At 30.8% G+C, this 20,739-nt stretch overlaps 1 protein-coding gene across 1 annotated transcript in view; it reads left to right on the top strand.

Moving 5' to 3' along the window:
• LOC142327413 (uncharacterized) overlaps positions 1 to 20,739 on the top strand; it is a 557,292-nt gene that overhangs the window by 68,377 nt on the left and 468,176 nt on the right. The window contains exons 10-12 of the mRNA XM_075370452.1: positions 5,666 to 5,815; positions 10,461 to 10,613; positions 13,382 to 13,522. Of these exons, the coding sequence (XP_075226567.1) occupies positions 5,666 to 5,815; positions 10,461 to 10,613; positions 13,382 to 13,522 (444 nt within the window). The remainder of the gene's footprint in view (positions 1 to 5,665; positions 5,816 to 10,460; positions 10,614 to 13,381; positions 13,523 to 20,739) is intronic.

The following is a 20,739-nucleotide window of genomic DNA, read 5'->3' as shown; positions in this document are numbered from 1 at the left end:
TCTCTTCCTGTAGGACACCTATGGTATTTTTCACACCTTCTTAGGGAGGCATGATAACACTAAATGGGGGGGACATGAGCATATAAAAAAAATTATTTAAAAAATTGTATTAATTTACTGAAACGAAAGCAAAACAAAATACATTCTGATATAATAAATAATAAAATACACATTTACAGTGATATATACACTTATATAGGATTGTATTAGTACTGCACAATGTATTTACTAATAATTTTTCAAAACAAGTTTACTATTTGTTAGTGATTCCCTTTGGCCTGTCTTGCAGAGCAAAGTTTTTCAAAGGAAGGTTTAATATTAGAAATAGACATGCGAGTTCTTTTTCTATATTTTGTCTTCAAAGCAGTGACCACAAAAAATCCATTTTCACAAAGATAGGATATTGAAAATGGTAATAGTATATTAAATGCCCTTGTTTTCAGTGCAGAAAACTCATTCACCCCTGTCCAATATTCAAAGAATGATTTATTACTAAATTGTTTTTTAATTCACCACTTACCGTGAAGTCTGTGAAGATTTCTTATTCAGCAGTTGTGCATTTTCCACTGGATCCATTTTTTTTTTTTTATTAATGAATCTGATAAATGCCATTTACGCAGGCCCCATAAATGGGGTAGTGTCTGACTCGTGCATTCTGCTAAATGTTGTTAAGAGCATATGTATACCTGCCCCCTACAGACTAAAACTCCTATCTCACCGCTTCTCCCCACCGGGGCCAGGCCACAATGAAGCACTCTCAGCCCCAGGGGTTGCTTGCAGATTCAAGGGTTCAAGAGTTCTCTTGCATCATCACCGTAGCCCATCCAGACAAAGGTTGTGAAAGGGAGTAGATGTACAGCTGTAAGTAAAGGAAAAAGTACCTTACTTTTATTCCTAGAACTTTTACCTCGAATATGATTTATACGTATTTTAACAAAAATGAGATAACTGTCAAAATTTCAGATCCTTACTAGGAATTGAATTCAGGTAATATAGAAGCCAGCATCCTAAATACTGTTAATTGGCCCGTTTGCATTAAATAGATCTTTTATCAGCTGCAGATTAATGATTATACTGAAGACGATGATGGTGATGACATATTAAACGTATATGTAACAAAGGGAAATAAAAGAAAATTAATGACCATAAAAACTTATTACAATTATTTATTTAATACATAATCATTAGTCATTTATTACATAAATATTGAACATATTTTTATAATAGATTAATATGGTATTTAGTTTAATAAAATAATATCTTTGGTATTCTTTAATCATTAAAACACTAATAATGGTAATTACAGACAATTATGAACTAACCGTTAATTTTAATGAAATTTCTTGTAATATACTTATTCAGAACCTAAGTTATTCATTATACCTGAAACTATTCGTTGGAAATGACTTTCGCGTAAGTTATGTACCTTATACAAGTGTAATGTACATTATTTCTGAACTAAATAATTTAGTCAGTGAAATTATACTCACACTAAATTAAATTAGGTTGCTTATGGTGTGGGTTTTCATAAATGTGCAATTTAGAGAGTAAATAAACTTTGTTAAATTTGAGTTTAGTTAGGTTTAGGCCAAGGTAAGGTTACCCAACAGGTTGGTCTAGTGTGGTGAACGTGTCTTACCAAAACAGCAGATTTGGAAGTCGAGAGTTCCAGCGTTCAAGTCCTAGAAAACGCAGTTACTTTTATATGTATTTGAACACTAGATCGTTCAGGAATGGTCGAACTGATACTGTACAAGACTACACTTCATATACACTAATACTTATTGTCCTCTGAAGTAATACCTGAACGGTAATTCCCGGAGGCTAAACAGGAAAAAGAAAGAAAGGCCAAGATAAAATTAGGTTAGGTTTAAGTAATTTATTAATCTGATGAAGTCACAATTCAAAACTTCTGCTCAACTTAACCTTTAGCAAATCTAACCTTATTCTTAACTAAATTTAACTGAAACCAAATTATTTAGAAAGCAAATAATGTATATTACATATGCATATTGCAAAATATCAAAATGCTGGTGCGGGTACTGTGAAACTTACAAGGGACATACTCAGGTGAAAGATATTTTGAATGAATAATTTCAATTATAACGAATAACTTAGGTTTTAAATAAGGTATATTCCAAATTTCATCAAAATCAAGAGTTCAGTTCGTAACTGAATATACATTAATAATATTATTATAGAGTCAAAATCAAAGCAGAAAGTTAACTTAAAAGGCTAGCCTATTGGTGTAGTAGTTTTCATGCTGGGTTACAAATCTGTATCTTGGATTCAACTACAAGCAGATTGGCATTTTTCAATTAAATGAATATAATATATATATATATATTGAATATTCACTGGTCTAAATTGTTATTGCTAATATTTGACAATATTAAAATCTTTCAATATTTAAAAATATTTTTAAGTTAAAAATTGTTTTTAAGTGGACTCTATTGTTAATTTGAACTATGTTAAATAATAGTGAGTAGCTTTTTAGTCAACAGGTTAGTGATGAGTTATGAATGAATGAGTTTAATATCAATGCATATTAAACAAAATGCAAAAATTTATAAAGATTTGAACTCATTTAAAGTTTATTATTGCAAAATAATTTTCAAGGTACAACATTAAGAATTCAAATTAAATATAAAATTAACTTGAACGAATTATAAATTACAAATTTCAAAAAGTTTAGTAGATAAGAATTGTATTTAACTAATGGTAATTATTATTGAAAATGTTTTATCGGTGGTCATCTTTATATAATAATGAAAGCGAAGTAGTGTGTGTAACATAGCTTGATTAAGTTTTTCGTTCTGCTATATAAGATCCTACCTAATAATAACCAAGATTGAAATGTCCCACCCAAAAGCAGTGCAGTACAGTACTATCATCTTTACCTTCAGTCAAGACAGTTACACGAGTCAGTTATTTGATGATAAATATTAAAATCAGTAGCATCAGAACATAACTCGACATTGCAACCAAGGTATAAAATTGTTAAATGATACAATGACCTGAAATGATGTACACCGTAATACGCAGCAAGCACTGAATTTAGTTCTGCCTAAATTTCACTTGTCAACAGTGAAACCCTAATTACTGTTAGCTTGTGATAGTAAATTTGTGAAAAATGAAAAAAGTCATTACCTATCGATTTATTTCTAATAAAACCATTGTACTCTTAGAACTCATACTTCGATTCCCGAGCCAGAACTCGATAATGCATACATTAATTAGGAAGGGATTTCTTCTCGAATAAGGAAGGTAAGTAGACTGTAATTTGTTCTTAGATGTTCTACATTTAAAGAAAGATGTTATAGATATAAAATTCATAACTTAGCGTCCTAAAGAGCTGAAAATTAAGCTAAGATTTTTATTTATTTAGGGTCCATTTACTCTACATACACAATGTAAAAATTAATATCCTTCACGAGAATGAATTTATGAAAGTTCAACAAATTTCATCAAAGTCTAAAGCAAAAGTTAGAACTAAGCAAGTGTTTACCATGAAGGACATACTAGTATTCTAATTATGATTTTTTCTGGCCTGTGTCGCAATTAGATTTTGTTAAAACTATAAAAAGCTAAACAACATCCCCCACCATCCCATGAAGGGACTACAATTTCATTTAGTCAGCATATGCGACTCCCTCCGGAGAACCGGGCGCATTCCTGCTAGCCAATAGGTGCTGGTACCGAAGGTACTTCAGCGGATGGACTGAAGGGGAATCACGACGGTATTAATAGGCTCAAAAGCTTAGTCTATCACGGCCAGAACCGGTAAATAAATTACACCATGATCCATAAGGATAGGAACGCAAATTACCAAATACGTCCACAAATAAAACTTAAAATTTATAACCGCCACAAAATAACCCATGAATTCCGCCCGATAATAGAAAGATACAGCAGTAAGGGACATTGTCCAGGCTCTGCGATCTGTAGGGAGAAATATTGAAACTCCCGCAATTCTTGCGTTCCGTTCCGCAATACGTCTTCAAACATTCTTTGCTTGAAAGCGGTGTAATGAAATCCCTACAGATCGGATTACGCTTGAAATATGCTGCCGTTAAATAGTATGATGAAACTTAAGAAAAATTGAGGTATGGAATATTTCATTAATTAAAAATTAATGAATATGATAATATCTGAAATAAAATGATTAGTTTAATGGTAATTCATGAGAGAGTGAGAAAGTGCTTAAGCAAACGACCCGCTTCGTTTGTCTTTTCTCTTTTAGTTTTTTTTTTTTTATTTTGGTTGTTTGTGAGTGATGTTCGAACTAAATCGATCTCAAAGTAAGGATTCAAGTGATCGATGCTAAAGAAGAGAATGTTTATTTATTTGAAGTGCACGGCTGGTAGTAGCGAGTTAACGTAATATTTGTTTCTTTTGGTTTGTGTTCTTACATTATCTAAGTTAACTCTTAATCCATTTATGTGAGTACTACTATTTTCTATATCCATTTTTAATACCTGCTGTTTTACAATGTGGATAATTTAAAAATATAACCTATCTGTGTTTTTTGGTGATTGGTTCTTTAACTGTGTTTTTACAAAATTGAAAAGTAATAATTTTATAAAACAGTATTTCATTTTGGTTACTTGTTTGTTATCACGCTGCAACTTCTTCAGATTTCATGAGAAACTGAATATTGATGTTTATTTAAGGTAAAAAAAATATTTTTAATGAAAAATAAAAATTACAAAACACTTCATATTATGTTGACTCCATGTACTGACGAATTGTACATTTATCAACATAACCCATGCTCGTTTCGCACAATAACTTCGCCTAATTAATGTTAAGTAGCGAATAATATGCATATTTAAACGTTAATTAGACCAGGTTAGTTTACGTAGGTTATGTTGATTATACGTACAATTCGGCAGTACGCCGAGTCAACATAATGTAAACAAACAATTTTCGCTCGCGAAGACATATTTTTATGTTTAATATATTGTAATAATACGTTTAATACATTTTCTTTTTACAAAGAATTTGCATCAAAAAAAGTGGCGCTGCGATAATAAACAATTACCAATGCATTATTTTACCTATTAAATGTTTTAGTTTGAAGTCATGTCATTAAAAACAGTTACGTTGGAAAAAATTTGGATTTGCACTTAAAAGTAGTACAATAGCTAAGCATTACAAAATTATGATTATTCACTAAAGAAAAATTATTCCCTTTTACATGTTTTATTAAATACAGAAACATGGATGATTTACGTTTTTAACGTGATTAACGTTTATCAACTGGTGTATTTCATTTAAAGTATATTTTTGATATCTCAGATTCGGATAAAGTTTTTAAACTTACATTTATTACAGTTAGTTTTACTGTAATTCTAAATTTATTTTAAGAAAACAATTTTTTTCCTTTTTTTAAAATTTTAATGGGAGTTATTAGCAATATTCAGTTTTAAGATCCAGTGAATTTTTCAGCATTAAAGTAATAAAATCTTTGTCTAGCCATCTTCCAGAACTTCTCAGGAAGCAGTATTCTGGAAATTGAAAGACACGTGAAGTAAGGATAAAATGCAGAAGCTGTGTTTAAATTGATTCATTTAAATTAGTTTAATTCCATTGAACACAAAAATATTTTTTTTTTTTTTGTTAGTTTATATTATGAATTAGGACTTTATTTTTTTTTTTACAGAGAATGGATACAAGATTTTGTGATTCATTTGGAAATAAAGATCCATTACACATTGCCATTAAACAAGAGATAAAATATGATGATACGGAAGAAACCGAATGTTTCTTTATGCCTGTTAACAAATCAGAAGAAAATCTGGCATCTGATTGTGTAAATTTCTTGTATTTCAATGTTAATTACTTTTAATTATGGACTTAAAAACTGGAAATAACAGTAAAGATCCAAAATTAGTTTTAAATGTGTTTTTAAGTATAGAGTTTTATCTTCTTTTTTTTTAATTTAATTTTTCACATGGTTGGTTCGAATATTGTGTCAAAAAAAATAGTTATTTTGAATCTTAGTAAAGAAACCTTTTACACAGTGGAAAGTTGTTTTAATAACACTGTTGCAGTAAATGCAAAGCACACTAGGAAAGTCTTGCAATACGGCATTATTATTTTATATTTTTCGAAATAATTTCCACCACACATTATACATTTCAACAGCCATCAAAACAAGTCTTCAAAGAAACCCTGCCATGTTTTGTTGGAGGTCTGGCACATTCATTGTCCCAAGCTAGTAAGAGGTCATCATTGCTTATAAAATTTCTCCCTTTCAGTCTTTTCTTCACCTAAGGGAACAGCATAATATTACATGGGGAGTGAGTTCAAGACTGTAGAGATGGTGCTGTAACAGTTTTACTCAGTGTTAGCTAAATATTCAAAGAAAATTTTTTAATGTTATCTTTGTGAAGAAACTATGGGTACTTACGTATTAACGCCACCGCAGCTACAGCTTTATTTAAAATTGAGTATTTATTTTATTGAGTCTTTTTATTAATTTTAAGAAATGGTTATTTATATTTATTTTTTTTATAAATATAATTTAACCAAACTTAACCTACGCTTGCTAACCTTGACTAATTAGCACCGTAATTTTTTGAGTATTTATTTAATAAATTCAGTAATTATTGCAATTAACAATAATTACTGAATTTATTAAATAAATACTCAAAAAATTACAGTGTTAATTAGTCAAGGTTAGCGAGCGTAGGTTAAGTTTGGTTAAATTATATTTATAAAATATTTATTAAAATTAATAAAGAGACTGTTTTGAATCTATGTTAAACTCTATATCGGCCCATTTTCCACCGAAATCCAATTGGCTACTTTGTTTTTAAATAAAGCTGTAGCTGTGGTGGCGTTAATATGTCAAGTACCAAACTATGTATACATCTGTGAGTTTGGGCATAGCTTCTTGAGAGCTTCAACAATTTTAGGCAGGTATTCCTCAGTATACCACTTTCTTGTAACTGTCTTCTGAGTTTCCTCGTACACTAACTATTCTCTTCTTCACTGATTTGGATTTTTCAATAGGCACAGGGGTCTACTCATCTTCAAACACCCATACTTTCTTCTCAGCGTTGGTCAGGATGTCACAGTAGTACAGCCAAGTTTCGTCACTTGTCATAATACCGTTCACATAAGCAGATTTCCTATTTTCAAACTTTTTTAGCAATTACTATGCTGAGAAAATTTGATCGTCTTCAAGAGTCATTTGATTGTCGGTCAAGTTATACAGCCCAAAGGGTAAAAGGCTTTCTAACTTGAAGGTGATCTTGCAAAATAATAACATGAACTGCTGGTGCATTAATTAACAGGAACACCTCCATTTACTTATAGGTCACATGCCTGTCTGTCTCAAGGATTTTTTATAGTACAGTAATTTTTTCCCAAAGTCACAGATGAAGATGGTCGACCTGACCTTGGAGCATCCCCAGGACCAAAATTTACTTTTTAAAACCCTCAGTACCGCTTAAACATTAATGTACGATAAGGAAACTCCTCTCCAAACATAGGAGTCATTTCCTGTAAACATTGATCAACACTTAACCCATGTGCAAAATTGCTTGGTATTCAGTTTTCGACATCACTATCTCTTTTTACTAACAGCTAAAAAGCAAATGACATTGATACAATGACTAGAGCAGTTATAATGCAGATCAGGCCCTGTCTAAACATGCACTAACTTGTAACCATCTTTGATGATCTGTTCTGTCATATTGCAAAAACTTTCCTAGACTTCTTTATATGTACTTACTTAATGATTGGTGGTACAGCTCATTTAGGACCCATAGCAATATGTTGCTCCAAGCAACCCAACTCAGCAACTCTGCTTTGTTTCCCATCCACCACATATCCAACCATCTCCCTCTTCTTCGTACATATGATTTTCCAGTTGTACTTGTCTAATCTATCCAATTCCTCCTTGATGTCAATATCAGGTTCTCCAAACAGCTGTTCTTACTCTACAAAAGTACTCATCCTTCAGTCACTTCCCTCTTTCACTAGTTTTCCCTCTTATATGTACATAGTTTTATAAGATCATTTTTAATGAAAGAAAGAAGGGACTTTGAAGTAGGAAGAATTTATTTTAAAAACTGTGATCTTAGCTGTTTGTTAATATAAAGAGTACAGCTGCTTAACATAAATATGCAACATACGAAAGCTTGTTTTACCAGGAGGGTTTTGTGAAACAACTGTATTCCTCTGTTAACAGAAGCAAGAGATTTAAAGCGCAAACTTTTGTAATTTCCTACCTTTACTTGCGTTAAGTTGTAGCTTTTTTAGGTTGCTACTATACTGAGAAACGAAACATTGAAACAGTTAAAACCATTTCTTAAATGACAAATAAAACTTTGTACTTATCTTATTTTAATTCTTAGAAGTCTTCTTTTTTCAAGTAAATTGTAAAACCCAGAATAACTAAATTCTGTTCGTTTTCCTTACCCTTATAATCTAATTTGGCATAAGGTATTAGCAACCCTTCCTACAACACTAGTCTATTAAAATATGATCTTTATCCATCAGATATTAAATTAATATCACTGTTGTAACATTTTTATAAATTATTCCCATTTATAATTTTTACAATAATCAAATTTTATGTATTTAAAGATTTGTAAAACATAAAATACACAATTATCTGAATATTATTACAGTTACAAAATCGACTTGCATACAGACTATTAATAGTTACATAACTTGAAACATGAAAAATAAACTATTTAACAACAAAAATAATTTAATTATACGGTAAGGGAAACCAAGCAGACTATATTTTATACCGTTTTCCACTTCCATTCATAATGCAAAAGGCAATAGGATAGTTTTGTTATAACTGATCAACACAGGCGGTTACTGAATTTAGGCAGGTACCAACCTGCACTGTAGCTGCTCCAGTCACTGTCCCTCATTATCATTTCCTTTTCAGCTGTGTTAGTGAAAATAGGTAGTGATGTCGTAGTTGAAAACTGAATACTGGGCAATTTTGTGCTACAATGTGGCGTGTAGGTTAAATATTGATCAGTGTTTAGAGAAAATGACTCCTGTGCTTGGATTGAATTGTCTTCATCATACGATATTTAAGTGGTACCAAGATTTTGAAAGAGGAAATTTTGGCCTTGAGGATGCTTAAAGATCAGGTTGACCATCTTTCATATGTAACTGAGCGAAACAGTGCTACAGTACAAAAAATACTTGAGATAGGGTTGTGACCTTCTACAAGAAATCTTCAAGTTAGAAAGCTTTGTACTATTTGTGTACCACATAATTTGATCCATGATTAGATGACACCTTGTCTTTCATGGTGTTGTGAAATGCTGAAAAAGTTTGAAAATGGGAAATCTCCCTATGTGTGTGGTATTGGGACAAGTGTTGAAACTTGACATTCTGACACGACTGAGGACAAAGTATAGGTGTTTGAAGGTGAGGAAACCCCCCCATAGCTGTTGAAAAATCTAGATCGGTGAAGAATAAAATGGTGACCACATTGTTAAGTATGAGAGAAGTTTTAGAGTGACTTGCATTGGAAATTCAAAAGACAGTTACAGGGAAGTAGTATACCAAGAATTGGTTGCTTAGAGTTGTTGAAGGTATCAAGAAGCTGAGCCCAAACTCAATGATGGAAACATTTGTTCACCGTGATAATGTTCCAAAGTTTGCTCCGATTATTTGGCTAACACTGGAATAAAACTGTTAGAGCACCCTCCCTGTAGTCCTGACTTCTTTCTACATGACATGACTCTGCTCTTAAGTGAACAGACTGAAAGGAAGGCAGGCATTTTACGAGTGATGATGACCTAAGAGCTTGGGTCAATGAGTGTGTCCAAACCTCTGATCAAACTTGGCAGTGTTTGTTTGAAAACCTGCCAAAATTGTTTGTATGAATGTTGTGCAAACTGTCATCATGTAAAACTGATAGACGACCACTATGTGTACGATTAGTTACATTTCCTGTTTCACAAAATCTAAAACTAAATAAAATATAGTCAATATATTTGACATCCTACTGTCAAGAAAATTAGTCATAAAAAATTTTTGCCATTCAGAATAAGATTTAAGTGATTAAATAATGTTCTACTATAAAAACCCCCAGGCTTTATGAGAACAGCATGCTTTGTTGTACTGTTGTGAAACTATTTAGACAGATTGAAGAACAACAATTCATATGATCTATGTACTTCAACCTTGTCTATTACATTCTTAAGCAAAATATGTTCTTCAGCAATTCTTACAGTAAAGTTAGAAGAAGTGTAAGGTCGGCATCCATTTTGGGTTGCTTCACTTTATGAGATACTGTACTGTTGGGTATGTGTGGTTTATTTTCAGTGACTGATTGGTACCAATTTTAGAATGCCACTTTAATTAAACAATTTGAAATAATAAAGTAGCCTTAAGATGATTTGTGAAAAAATTGATGTTATTATTTCTATTTGCTATTGCTTTATTTTGAATTTATTATTTTTTTCTTTCAGAAAATAGATGCAGAGTTTTTTTATAGAGTTATGGATGAAAATCCGTTACAGACTGATATCAAACATGAGACAGAATTTGATGAAGAGAAAAGAATTGATGAATTTGTGTTTGTGTCTGTGAACAAATCAGAAGAAGCACTGACATCTGATATTGTAAGTGTTTGTTTTTTTGTTTCTTTTACTCTACTATTTACTTCTCTAATCTCTTTAATAATTTTCGTTATTAACAAATAAATGATTTCTAGTAGAGAAATTAGTTAATTTGTAGTAATCAAATACTTGGTAGGTGCTAGTTATTTTATAACACAAACACACATACACATACACACACACACATACACACACACACAAAATAATATTTTGTGAGTGTTGTATGTAGTGGTCACCACCATTTATTGTAATTATGGTTAATGTGACTAATTTTTCACAAACTTAACCCGATATATATAAATGTTTTAAAAATATTACATTTTTGTAATTGCCATTATGGCTACTGTTATCATATCACTTCCAGTATAAACCAAGAATAATTGTAATCAAATAATAACAATTATATTATATAAATTATAATGTATAATTGTAGAAGAATACTTAGAAGAAAATATGACAAAAGTCAAGTACGAAAATTGGATTGCAATAGATGAACATGTAACTAACTGCAGCGATCAGATTCACTGAAAGTTGTTTGTGAAGAATTGCTTCTACGTTTAAAGCAACACAAGAAGAATTGGGTGAAGTGATGGAGATAATTATGAAGAAATTCTACGGGTAAGAATAAATAAAGATATACAACTAGGTTGTAAATTTTGACATTGTGTTTGACAAAAAAGCTGAAAATTTCATGAACATTGTCAATATAAGAGGTTTATTAACGGCGAGCTATAGATAAATTAAAAAAAAATTACGTTACCTGTAAGTACTTTATGTTCTAAGTACAATAATTATTTACATTATGGATGTACATCTTTCAGTTTTTTAATTTGTTTAAAATAGTTACAGTCTATTTTATTGTTATCAAAGGTAAAATCACCCACTGTGGTCAGAATAAATGATGGCCTTACTCTATTCATATAAACACAGAGTGTACTTAAAATAAGCAAAGAACTTTTCAAGTAAATTCCTCGCATCAAAATAATAAGTGATTCCTTATCCAAACATACAGAAACTCTTTCCACATGTTGGCAATTTTTTGTTTTTGCAGTATAATTTATATCTAAGGAACAGATGGAGATATTTTAATAATATGTGGTATATGCTTCTTTAAACCAACATTCTGATTTTATTTTAGCTCTTTCAGTATTCAAAGTGGTAACTTTAACTATTTTTTTTTTATTAGGAAAAAAACTTAAGTATTTTTTCTGAATAAAATGATTTGTTTGATTGTATTTAAAGTTGTTACAGTAAATCAGACCAAATTAAATTATAACCGGTTTTCATTTACTCGTTAAATAATAAACAGCATTACTAAAAAAGAAAAGTTATATACATACACAAGGGATATTCAATAATTAAAGAGATGAATTGATGTAGAAAAAAACCTTGTATTTTTTACAAAATGAGACTTACTACTTCTCAACATAATCCCCACCAATATTAATACTCTTGTCCCAACAATGAACTGGTTTTTTTATTCTTGATGGAAAGAAGTCTTTGTCTTGTTGTTTGAGCCACTTTCCCACAAATTCTTTGACCTCCTTGTTGTTGCAGAACTTTTTTCTACGTAATGCCTCCTTGAGTGGACCAAACAAATGAAAACCTGAGGGAGCCAAATCTGGACTTTAGGGAGAATGTGGTAGTATCTCTTAACCCATTTTTCCAGTGGTTTCTTGGGTCAGCTGGGTGGTGTGAGGGTGAGCATTGTTGTGTAGCAATATCACGCCTTTCCACAATGTTTTTCTCTCATCGCTGGTTTTACTTTTTTCATCAGAATGTGTTGAGTAGTAGACACTGTTTACTGTTTGTTGATTTTTCAAATAATCACAAAAGACAACACCTTGGGCATCCCAAAAAACGGTCAATGTGACTTTTCCCGCTGATGCTTGCGTTTTGAATTTCTTTCAGACAGGTGAGCTAGTGTGCTTCCATTCCGTGCTTTGCTTTTTGGACGCTGGTTCAAAATGGTGAACCCAAGTTTCATCACGTTAAAATCTTGTTTAGAAAATAACAGGGAAGAAAATCTTGTCTTCCCTGTCATAGCGTTCTTTCAAGTCTGTACATACTTTGAGTCTTATTTCCTTGTGTTGTTGCGTTAAGTCTTTAGGAACCCACCTTGCACTTATTTTGTTGTACTTACACCTATTGCTGATAACGTTATGAATTGTGCCAACACTTACTGCAACTGTTTTTGCTATATGTTCAACCCTAATATGTCAGTCTTCATGAATAATGTCGTCAATGCGGGTTTCAAGCGAAAGAGTTCACAATTGCTGGCCAGCCGGTGATGTTTAAGCGGTTCATACAACTTTCACTATACTGTAAAATCATTCAAGAAAAGATTTTAGCTGGTTTTTCACCCTTAGAAAGCAAAAAACAGATCATTGAACGTCGTTCAACTAATGTGAAAACTTCAAGCAGACACGCCATCATTAAATGCAATATTGAGGTTATAAACAAAACTTTTTTTATCCGTCAGCTGTTTTCAGCTCATCCCAGTGATGCCAACCTAAACTCATGAAAGCACAAAACTCTTCCTATAAACTGTTTCATTTCTACATCAATTTGTCTCTAATTATTCAATGTCTGTGTTTTATATATTTTTTTAAAATTATATACTTGTATAAGCAAACTAATGCCGATGAGTGGGTAGTATTAATAAAGAAGTTAAAAAAAAAGACTTTAAGCATACCTTAAGAACATCAGGCTTTCCTCTTCCAGTAATCTCTTGGTAGCACTTCATTTCAAGGTTTTATTTTTTGTTGCAGAATACTTATAAATCATTCTACAAAGCACCACCAGAAAAAGAAGATCCGTTACATATGGGGAGCTGTAATATTTCATTGAACACTACTGGTATGAAAATCGCATCAGTGAAATTGGAAGATGTTAATTTAAAAGAAGAAGTGGTGAGGGATGTGCTTTTTTTCTACATTTACTCTCTTACCGTAAAGACAGCATTGTATTATTTTTACTTTCCCATCTAGATAGCACTTAGCTCTAGAAGGGAAAGTGTTGTATTCAGTCCAATTTGGGCATATGCGGTTTTCACTGGATCTTGACGTTTTAACATGTAAGAAACCCTAAAAACCGGATGGAACTTTTCTGGTTGATAATGTTTGTATGTACGTGTGTGCTCAGTATTAGTCTATAAATTACCTTATATCTCCAGAACTACTGGACCGATTTTGATCAAAATTGGTCAGATTACTTTTCTTTATGGAATATTGATGCAATTAAATTATAAATTTTCAACTTAAAAAGTCAAGGGGGTGAGGCTGTGGAGCAAGATCACCTTCAATATCTTGAGATTTCGCCTAATAAAGGTTATATTTTTCTTAGGCCATTTGTTAATGATTAAAAAATAACAGTATTTGCAAAAAACATTTTTGCATACACCCTCAACCCAAAAAATGCTGTTGTAGTTGTCTGCTATGTTCTGACTTCACAGATGAGCACTAGAATTAAATAAATTAATAATATTTAAAGTACAAAAAAGTAATTCAGTCTGGCTGGGTTTCGAACTCAATCGCTCTGGTTATGTACGGCGTCAGTTTTAAAACGCTGTTACGAAATCATTTTATATTGCATCTAAGTCATTTATTTTGTTATATATTCACAAAGGAATCAGTTTTATTATACAATTTGAACGACGTTTATATGATGTAAAATGTTTTATTTAGACTAGAAAGAATATGTGCTTGTGTGTGTGTATGTGACTTATGTATTATAATTACTATGACAATTTATTTATTTATTATTTACAAAAATAGCTTATCTTAGTAGCAACATATCGATGTATTGAAACACATAATAAATTATGATATACGGCACACACAAAAAAAAAGAAGGAATTTGTGGTCATAAATATGTCACTTACTTGAGGTCTATAAATATTTTTTCTGACAAATGATATCGGTAAACATGTAACACATAACAATTGGTAATGAATAACACTATACAGTAAAAATTGTTTTTTGTCAATCTGAATACCTTTTTCAGTGGTGGGGATTTTTATAAAACGTACTTTTTTGAATCTACTTTCACTTATACTAATCTATGAACTATGACACGGGTTTTCATCATATTTTGCCCAATTTTCAAACGATTTGTTTGAAAGTATTATTTTTAAAATCTGCAAACAATGTTTCGTAAACACAAAGCAAAAAAAAAAATTTGCTAATAAAAATTGCGGTAGAAGTGCGCAAAAAAAATTCTGCAATTAAATTATCGTAATTTTTGTACTGTTTCAATTTTTTTTTGTTACAGGCATAAAAAATATCCAATCGTAATGGTTTTTTTGTGGCAACTCTTTTCTTATCTTTAGCTCCTGGCATGACCCGGGAGTATTCACCACTTTGGAAAATGCTTTGTTAAGCTTAATTTAATAAATTAAATAGGGTGTATAGCTTTTAAGTAAGGTCAGTCCATTTCAAATCATTCAGCTAAAAATTAAAATGAAACCCATCGTCTCAGAATGTCAAGAGAATTTTTTATTTGTTCTATTTGCCACCCTTATTACCATGTAAAGTTTTATTTTGATAACTTAAATACTTTTTAAGTTACTAATTATTTAAATTTCTCAAAAAATACATTATTGTTGTTTCTGGGGGATTTAGTGATTATGATGTTGATTTAGTAAAAAACTCATAACTTTTTCTGTAAATATGCATAATAAGGTAAAAATTCATTTAGCAACTTATCACTTAATTGCTGCAGTAAATAAACTCAAACCTGGACTTCATAATTTTTTGTAGAAAAAACATAAAATTTTAACATGCAATTTAAAATTAAAGGCACTATTCGTTCAAAAGGCAGCAGTATTCATTACCTACTGTATTTATTTAATTTTGCACATAAATTCATGCATAAGTTTTCGTACAAAGTACCATTTTTTTAAATTAAAACTTTAAACTGTATAATTTAGTTTTGTCTAAACTTTAAAAGTTAACATTCAATGAATTGAATAGAATGAGTGAACGAAAAAATTTAAAGTCTTTTAAGAATCTTGATGTAGGCTCATTTGCTATTTACACCTACTATGTTAGTAGAATTACACAAATGTTTCTTACAATAAAAGTGTTTTGAACTAAACACAAACAACTTGTTATTTATGGACTTGTGTTTGTTTTAACATCTTGTTGTACTGAAGATTGATTGAACTAATTTTCTTGTCTGCAGTTAAATGCATCTTCATCCCCTGTCCATAAGAGTTTTAGTGGTTGATCCGTCAGCAACAACTAATTGTATCAGACTAGCTTTAACCTCCACATTAATGGTTTTCCTAATAGTCCTTTTTTCATTAATTTAATAGACTTTTTTTTTAATTTATTACAATTTGAACTCACCTCCTAATTTGATGAGATTTGAAATTTAGGTTATTTAGGACCTAAGTTATTTATTACAGTTAGAAATTTTCATCAGAAACTCCTTTCACCCAAGTTACATTCCACATAAGTTGCATTCATCAGCAAAAATTCTGTAATTCAACAATGCACAAGTGTAAACTACATTATTTTTGGATTAAATAATTTGAAAAAGTTTCGTAATTAAGTTAAAAAGAAAATTAGATTCCCTTAGGACTAGATTAAGTTTAGTTGAAGCTTAAGTGCAAATTAGGTTACGTTGAGTACAATATACATTATTTAAAAAGAAAAAAAAAGCTTTAAGTGAAATTCAGTTAAGGTTATAGTCAGGGTTAAAACAAAAAATTGCTTATGGTATATAATTCTGTATTCAGGCTAACAATCAGCCACTTTAATATATAAGGTTAATTAGTTGAATTTAGTGAGCGAAGCAAGAACAGGAAACACTTGCTTAAAATGTATGGATGTCTTATATTTAAATTGAGTACATGAAATCATTGAACCCAACCTTAACTTAAGCATAACTAAATTCAACTGAATTTCACGTAAACCAAGTTATTTACTTGAAATAATGTATTTTACTATTGTACAGTGTTGAATTACAAAGTTTTAAGTGAGGCTACTGTGTACCTTTTGCTGAGCGACATAACTCAAGTGAAAGATGTTTTTGACAAAAGATTTGAGTTGTAATGATTAACTTAAATAAGGTATATCCCAATTTTCATCAAGATCAGAGGTAACTCCTTAATTGTAAATAACTATACAGATTTTTTGCATACATTGCTTTTAGAAGTAAAATCAAATTTTTAAAACCTTACCTTATTTTTGTCTGTAGAAGCTTAGATAGAAAAAATTAAAAGAGTATGCTTTTTTGTAGATATATGTGTAATATTTTTTAATTTAGTGACCAGATTTCTTATATTTCAAGTTTGATACATGCTCTGAAGTTACATTGATGATTTTTAAACAACTTTCAATTTTTTAGTACGGCAAGGCATTTTAGACATGTGTCTAGGTATTTCATTGTTATTAAAGCACATGCTTGTTCATTGAAATAGTTCTAATTACACGACTGCCCAATAAGAACTGTATTTAGGGTATACGTATGTTTGTTTGTTTATTTCTTCCACCATAGCAGCAGCAGTATGGATTTTCAAAATTCAAATCGATTCACAGTGGCTGAAACGATTTAGAAGTATAACCCTCATGTAAGAACCCTTACATTACCGGGTGCATCATAGGCTGCATACATATATATGAGATCTATAAATAAAGTAATGAAACTGGTTCAGAAAAACCTTTTATTTACAATCTAGTTATACATGGACTCTACACCTTCAAGATAGTTCCCTTGGGAAGCCACTCAATTCTTCAAACAGTTTTCCCACTCTTCATAGCAGTGTTGGAACTCAGAAACTAGAATATCCTTCAGATGGTTGTTCACATTTTTTTTGTTTTGTTTTCTACTGTTCCATAATGGTGTCCATTGAGGTGTTTTTTTAGGTCGGGAACAGGAAAAAGTTGCAGGGACTCAAGTCAGGTGAATAAAATTGTTGTGGAACTATAGGGATGTTATTTTTTAATAAAAACTCGTTAATTCAGACTGCAGTTTGATAAGGTCCATTGTCATGATGCAGCATCCAGTTGTCTTTGAAGACTGGTCTCACATGGGCAACTCTTTTCTTATCTTTAGCTCCTGGCATGACTCGAGAGTATTCACCACTTTGGAAAATGCTTTGTTAAGCTTAATTAAATAAATTAAATAGGGTGTATAGCTTTTAAGTAAGGTCAGTCCATTTTAAATCATTCAGCTAAAAATTAAAATGAAACCCGTCGTCTCAGAATGTCAAGAGAATTTTTTATTTGTTCTATTTGCCACCCTTATTACCATGTAAAGTTTTATTTTGATAACTTAAATACTTTTTAAGTTACTAATTATTTAAATTTCTCAAAAAATACATTATTGTTGTTTCTGGGGGATTTAGTGATTATGATGTTGATTTAGTAAAAAACTCATAACTTTTTCTGTAAATATGCAGAATAAGGTAAAAATTCATTTAGCAACTTATCTCTTAATTGCTGCAGTAAATAAACTTAAACCTGGATTTCATAATTTTTTTGTAGAAAAAACATAAAATTTTAAAATGCAATTTAAAATAAAAGGCACTATTCGTTCAAAAGGCAGCAGTATTCATTACCTACTGTATTTATTTAATTTTGCACATAAATTCATGCATAAGTTTTCGTACAAATTACCATTTTTTTAAATTAAAACTTTAAACTGTATAATTTAGTTTTGTCTAAACTTTAAAAGTTAACATTCAATGAATTGAATAGAAGCAGTGAACGAAAAAATTTAAAGTCTTTTAAGAATCTTGATGTAGGCTCATTTGCTATTTACACCTACTATGTTAGTGGAATTACACAAATGTTTCTTACAATAAAAGTGTTTTGAACTAAACACAAACAACTTGTTATTTATGGACTTGTGTTTGTTTTAACATCTTGTTGTACTGAAGATTGATTGAACTAATTTTCGTGTCTGCAGTTAAATGCATCTTCATCCCCTGTCCATAAGAGTTTTAGTGGTTGATCCGTCAGCAACAACTATTTGTATTAGACTAGCTTTAACCTCCACATTAATGGTTTTCCTAATAGTCCTTTCATTTATTTAATAGATTTTTTTATAAATTTATTACAATTGGAACTCACCTCCTAATTTGATGAGATTTGAAATTTAGGTTATTTAGGACCTAAGTTATTTATTACAGTGAGAAATTTTCATCAGAAACTCCTTTCACCCAAGTTACATTCCACATAAGTTGCATTCATCAGCAAAAATTCTGAAATTCAACAATGCACAAGTGTAAACTACATTATTTTTGGATGAAATAATTTAAAAAGTTTCTTAATTAAGTTAAAAAGAAAATTAGATTCCCTTAGGACTAGATTAAGTTTAGTTGAAGCTTAAGTGCAAATTAGGTTACGTTGAGTACAATATACATTATTTAAAAAGTAAAGTAGTTGCTTTAAGTGAAATTCAGTTAAGGTTATAGTCAGGGTTAAAACAAAAAATTGCTTATGGTATATAATTCTGTATTCAGGCTAACAATCAGCCACTTTAATATATAAGGTTAATTAGTTGAATTTAGTGAGCGAAGCAAGAACAGGAAACACTTGCTTAAAATGTATGGATGTCTTATATTGAAATTGAGAGTACATGGAATCATTGAACCTAACCTTAACTTAAGCATAACTAAATTCAACTGAATTTCACGTAAACCAAGTTATTTACTTGAAATAATGTATTTTACTATTGTACAGTGTTTAATTACAAAGTTTTAAGTGAGGCTACTGTGTACCTTTTGCTGAGCGACATAACTCAAGTGAAAGATGTTTTTGACAAAAGATTTGAGGTATAACTTAACTTTAAATTAACTTAAATAAGGTATATCCCAATTTTCATCAAGATCAGAGGTAACTCCTTAATTGTAAATAACTATACAGATTTTTTTGCATACGTTGCTTTTAGAAGTAAAATCAAATTTTTAAAACCTTACCTTATTTTTGTCTGTAGAAGCTTAGATAGAAAAAATTAAAAGAGTATGCTTTTTTGTAGATATATGTGTAATATTTTTTAATTTAGTGACCAGATTTCTTATATTTCAAGTTTGATACATGCTCTGAAGTTACATTGATGATTTTTAAACAACTTTCAATTTTTTAGTACGGCAAGGCATTTTAGACATATGTCTAGGTATTTCATTGTTATTAAAGCACATGCTTGTTCATTGAAATAGTTCTAATTACGCGACTGCCCAAAAAGAACTGTATTTAAGGTATACGTATGTTTGTTTGTTTATTTCTTCCACCATAGCAGCAGCAGTATGGATTTTCAAAATTCAAATCGATTCACAGTGGCTGAAACTTTTTAGAAGTATAACCCTCATGTTAGAACCCTACATTACCGGGTGCACCATAGGATGCATACATATATATGAGGTCTATAAATAAAGTAATGAAACTGGTTCAGAAAAACCTTTTATTTACAATCTAGTTATACATGGACTCTACACCTTCAAGATAGTTCCCTTTGGAAGCCACACAACTCTTCAAACAGTTTTCCCACCCTTCATAGCTGTGTTGGAACTCAGAAACTAGAATATCCTTCAGATGGTTGTTCACATTTTTTTTGTTTTGTTTTCTACTGTTCCATAATGGTGTCCATTGAGGTGTTTTTTAGGTCGGGAACAGGAAAAAGTTGCAGGGACTCAAGTCAGGTGAATAAAATTGTTGTGGAACTATAGGGATGTTATTTTTTAATAAAAACTCGTTAATTCAGACTGCAGTTTGATAAGGTCCATTGTCATGATGCAGCATCCAGTTGTCTTTGAAGACTGGTCTCACATGGGCAACTCTTTTCTTATCTTTAACTCCTGGCATGACCCGGGAGTATTCACCACTTTGGAAAATGCTTTGTTAAGCTTAATTTAATAAATTAAATAGGGTGTATAGCTTTTAAGTAAGGTCAGTCCATTTTAAATCATTCAGCTAAAAATTAAAATGAAACCCGTCGTGTCAGAATGTCAAGAGAATTTTTTATTTGTTCGATTTGCCACCCTTATTACCATGTAAAGTTTTATTTTGATAACTTAAATACTTTTTATTTAAATTTCTCAAAAAATACATTATTGTTGTTTCTGGGGGATTTAGTGATTATGATGTTGATTTAGTAAAAAACTCATAACTTTTTCTGTAAA

This window comes from Lycorma delicatula, chromosome 7, assembly GCF_047948215.1.
Source record: "Lycorma delicatula isolate Av1 chromosome 7, ASM4794821v1, whole genome shotgun sequence".
Classification (NCBI taxonomy): Eukaryota; Metazoa; Arthropoda; class Insecta; order Hemiptera; family Fulgoridae; genus Lycorma; species Lycorma delicatula.
This window is presented reverse-complemented; position numbering and strand designations above follow the sequence as displayed.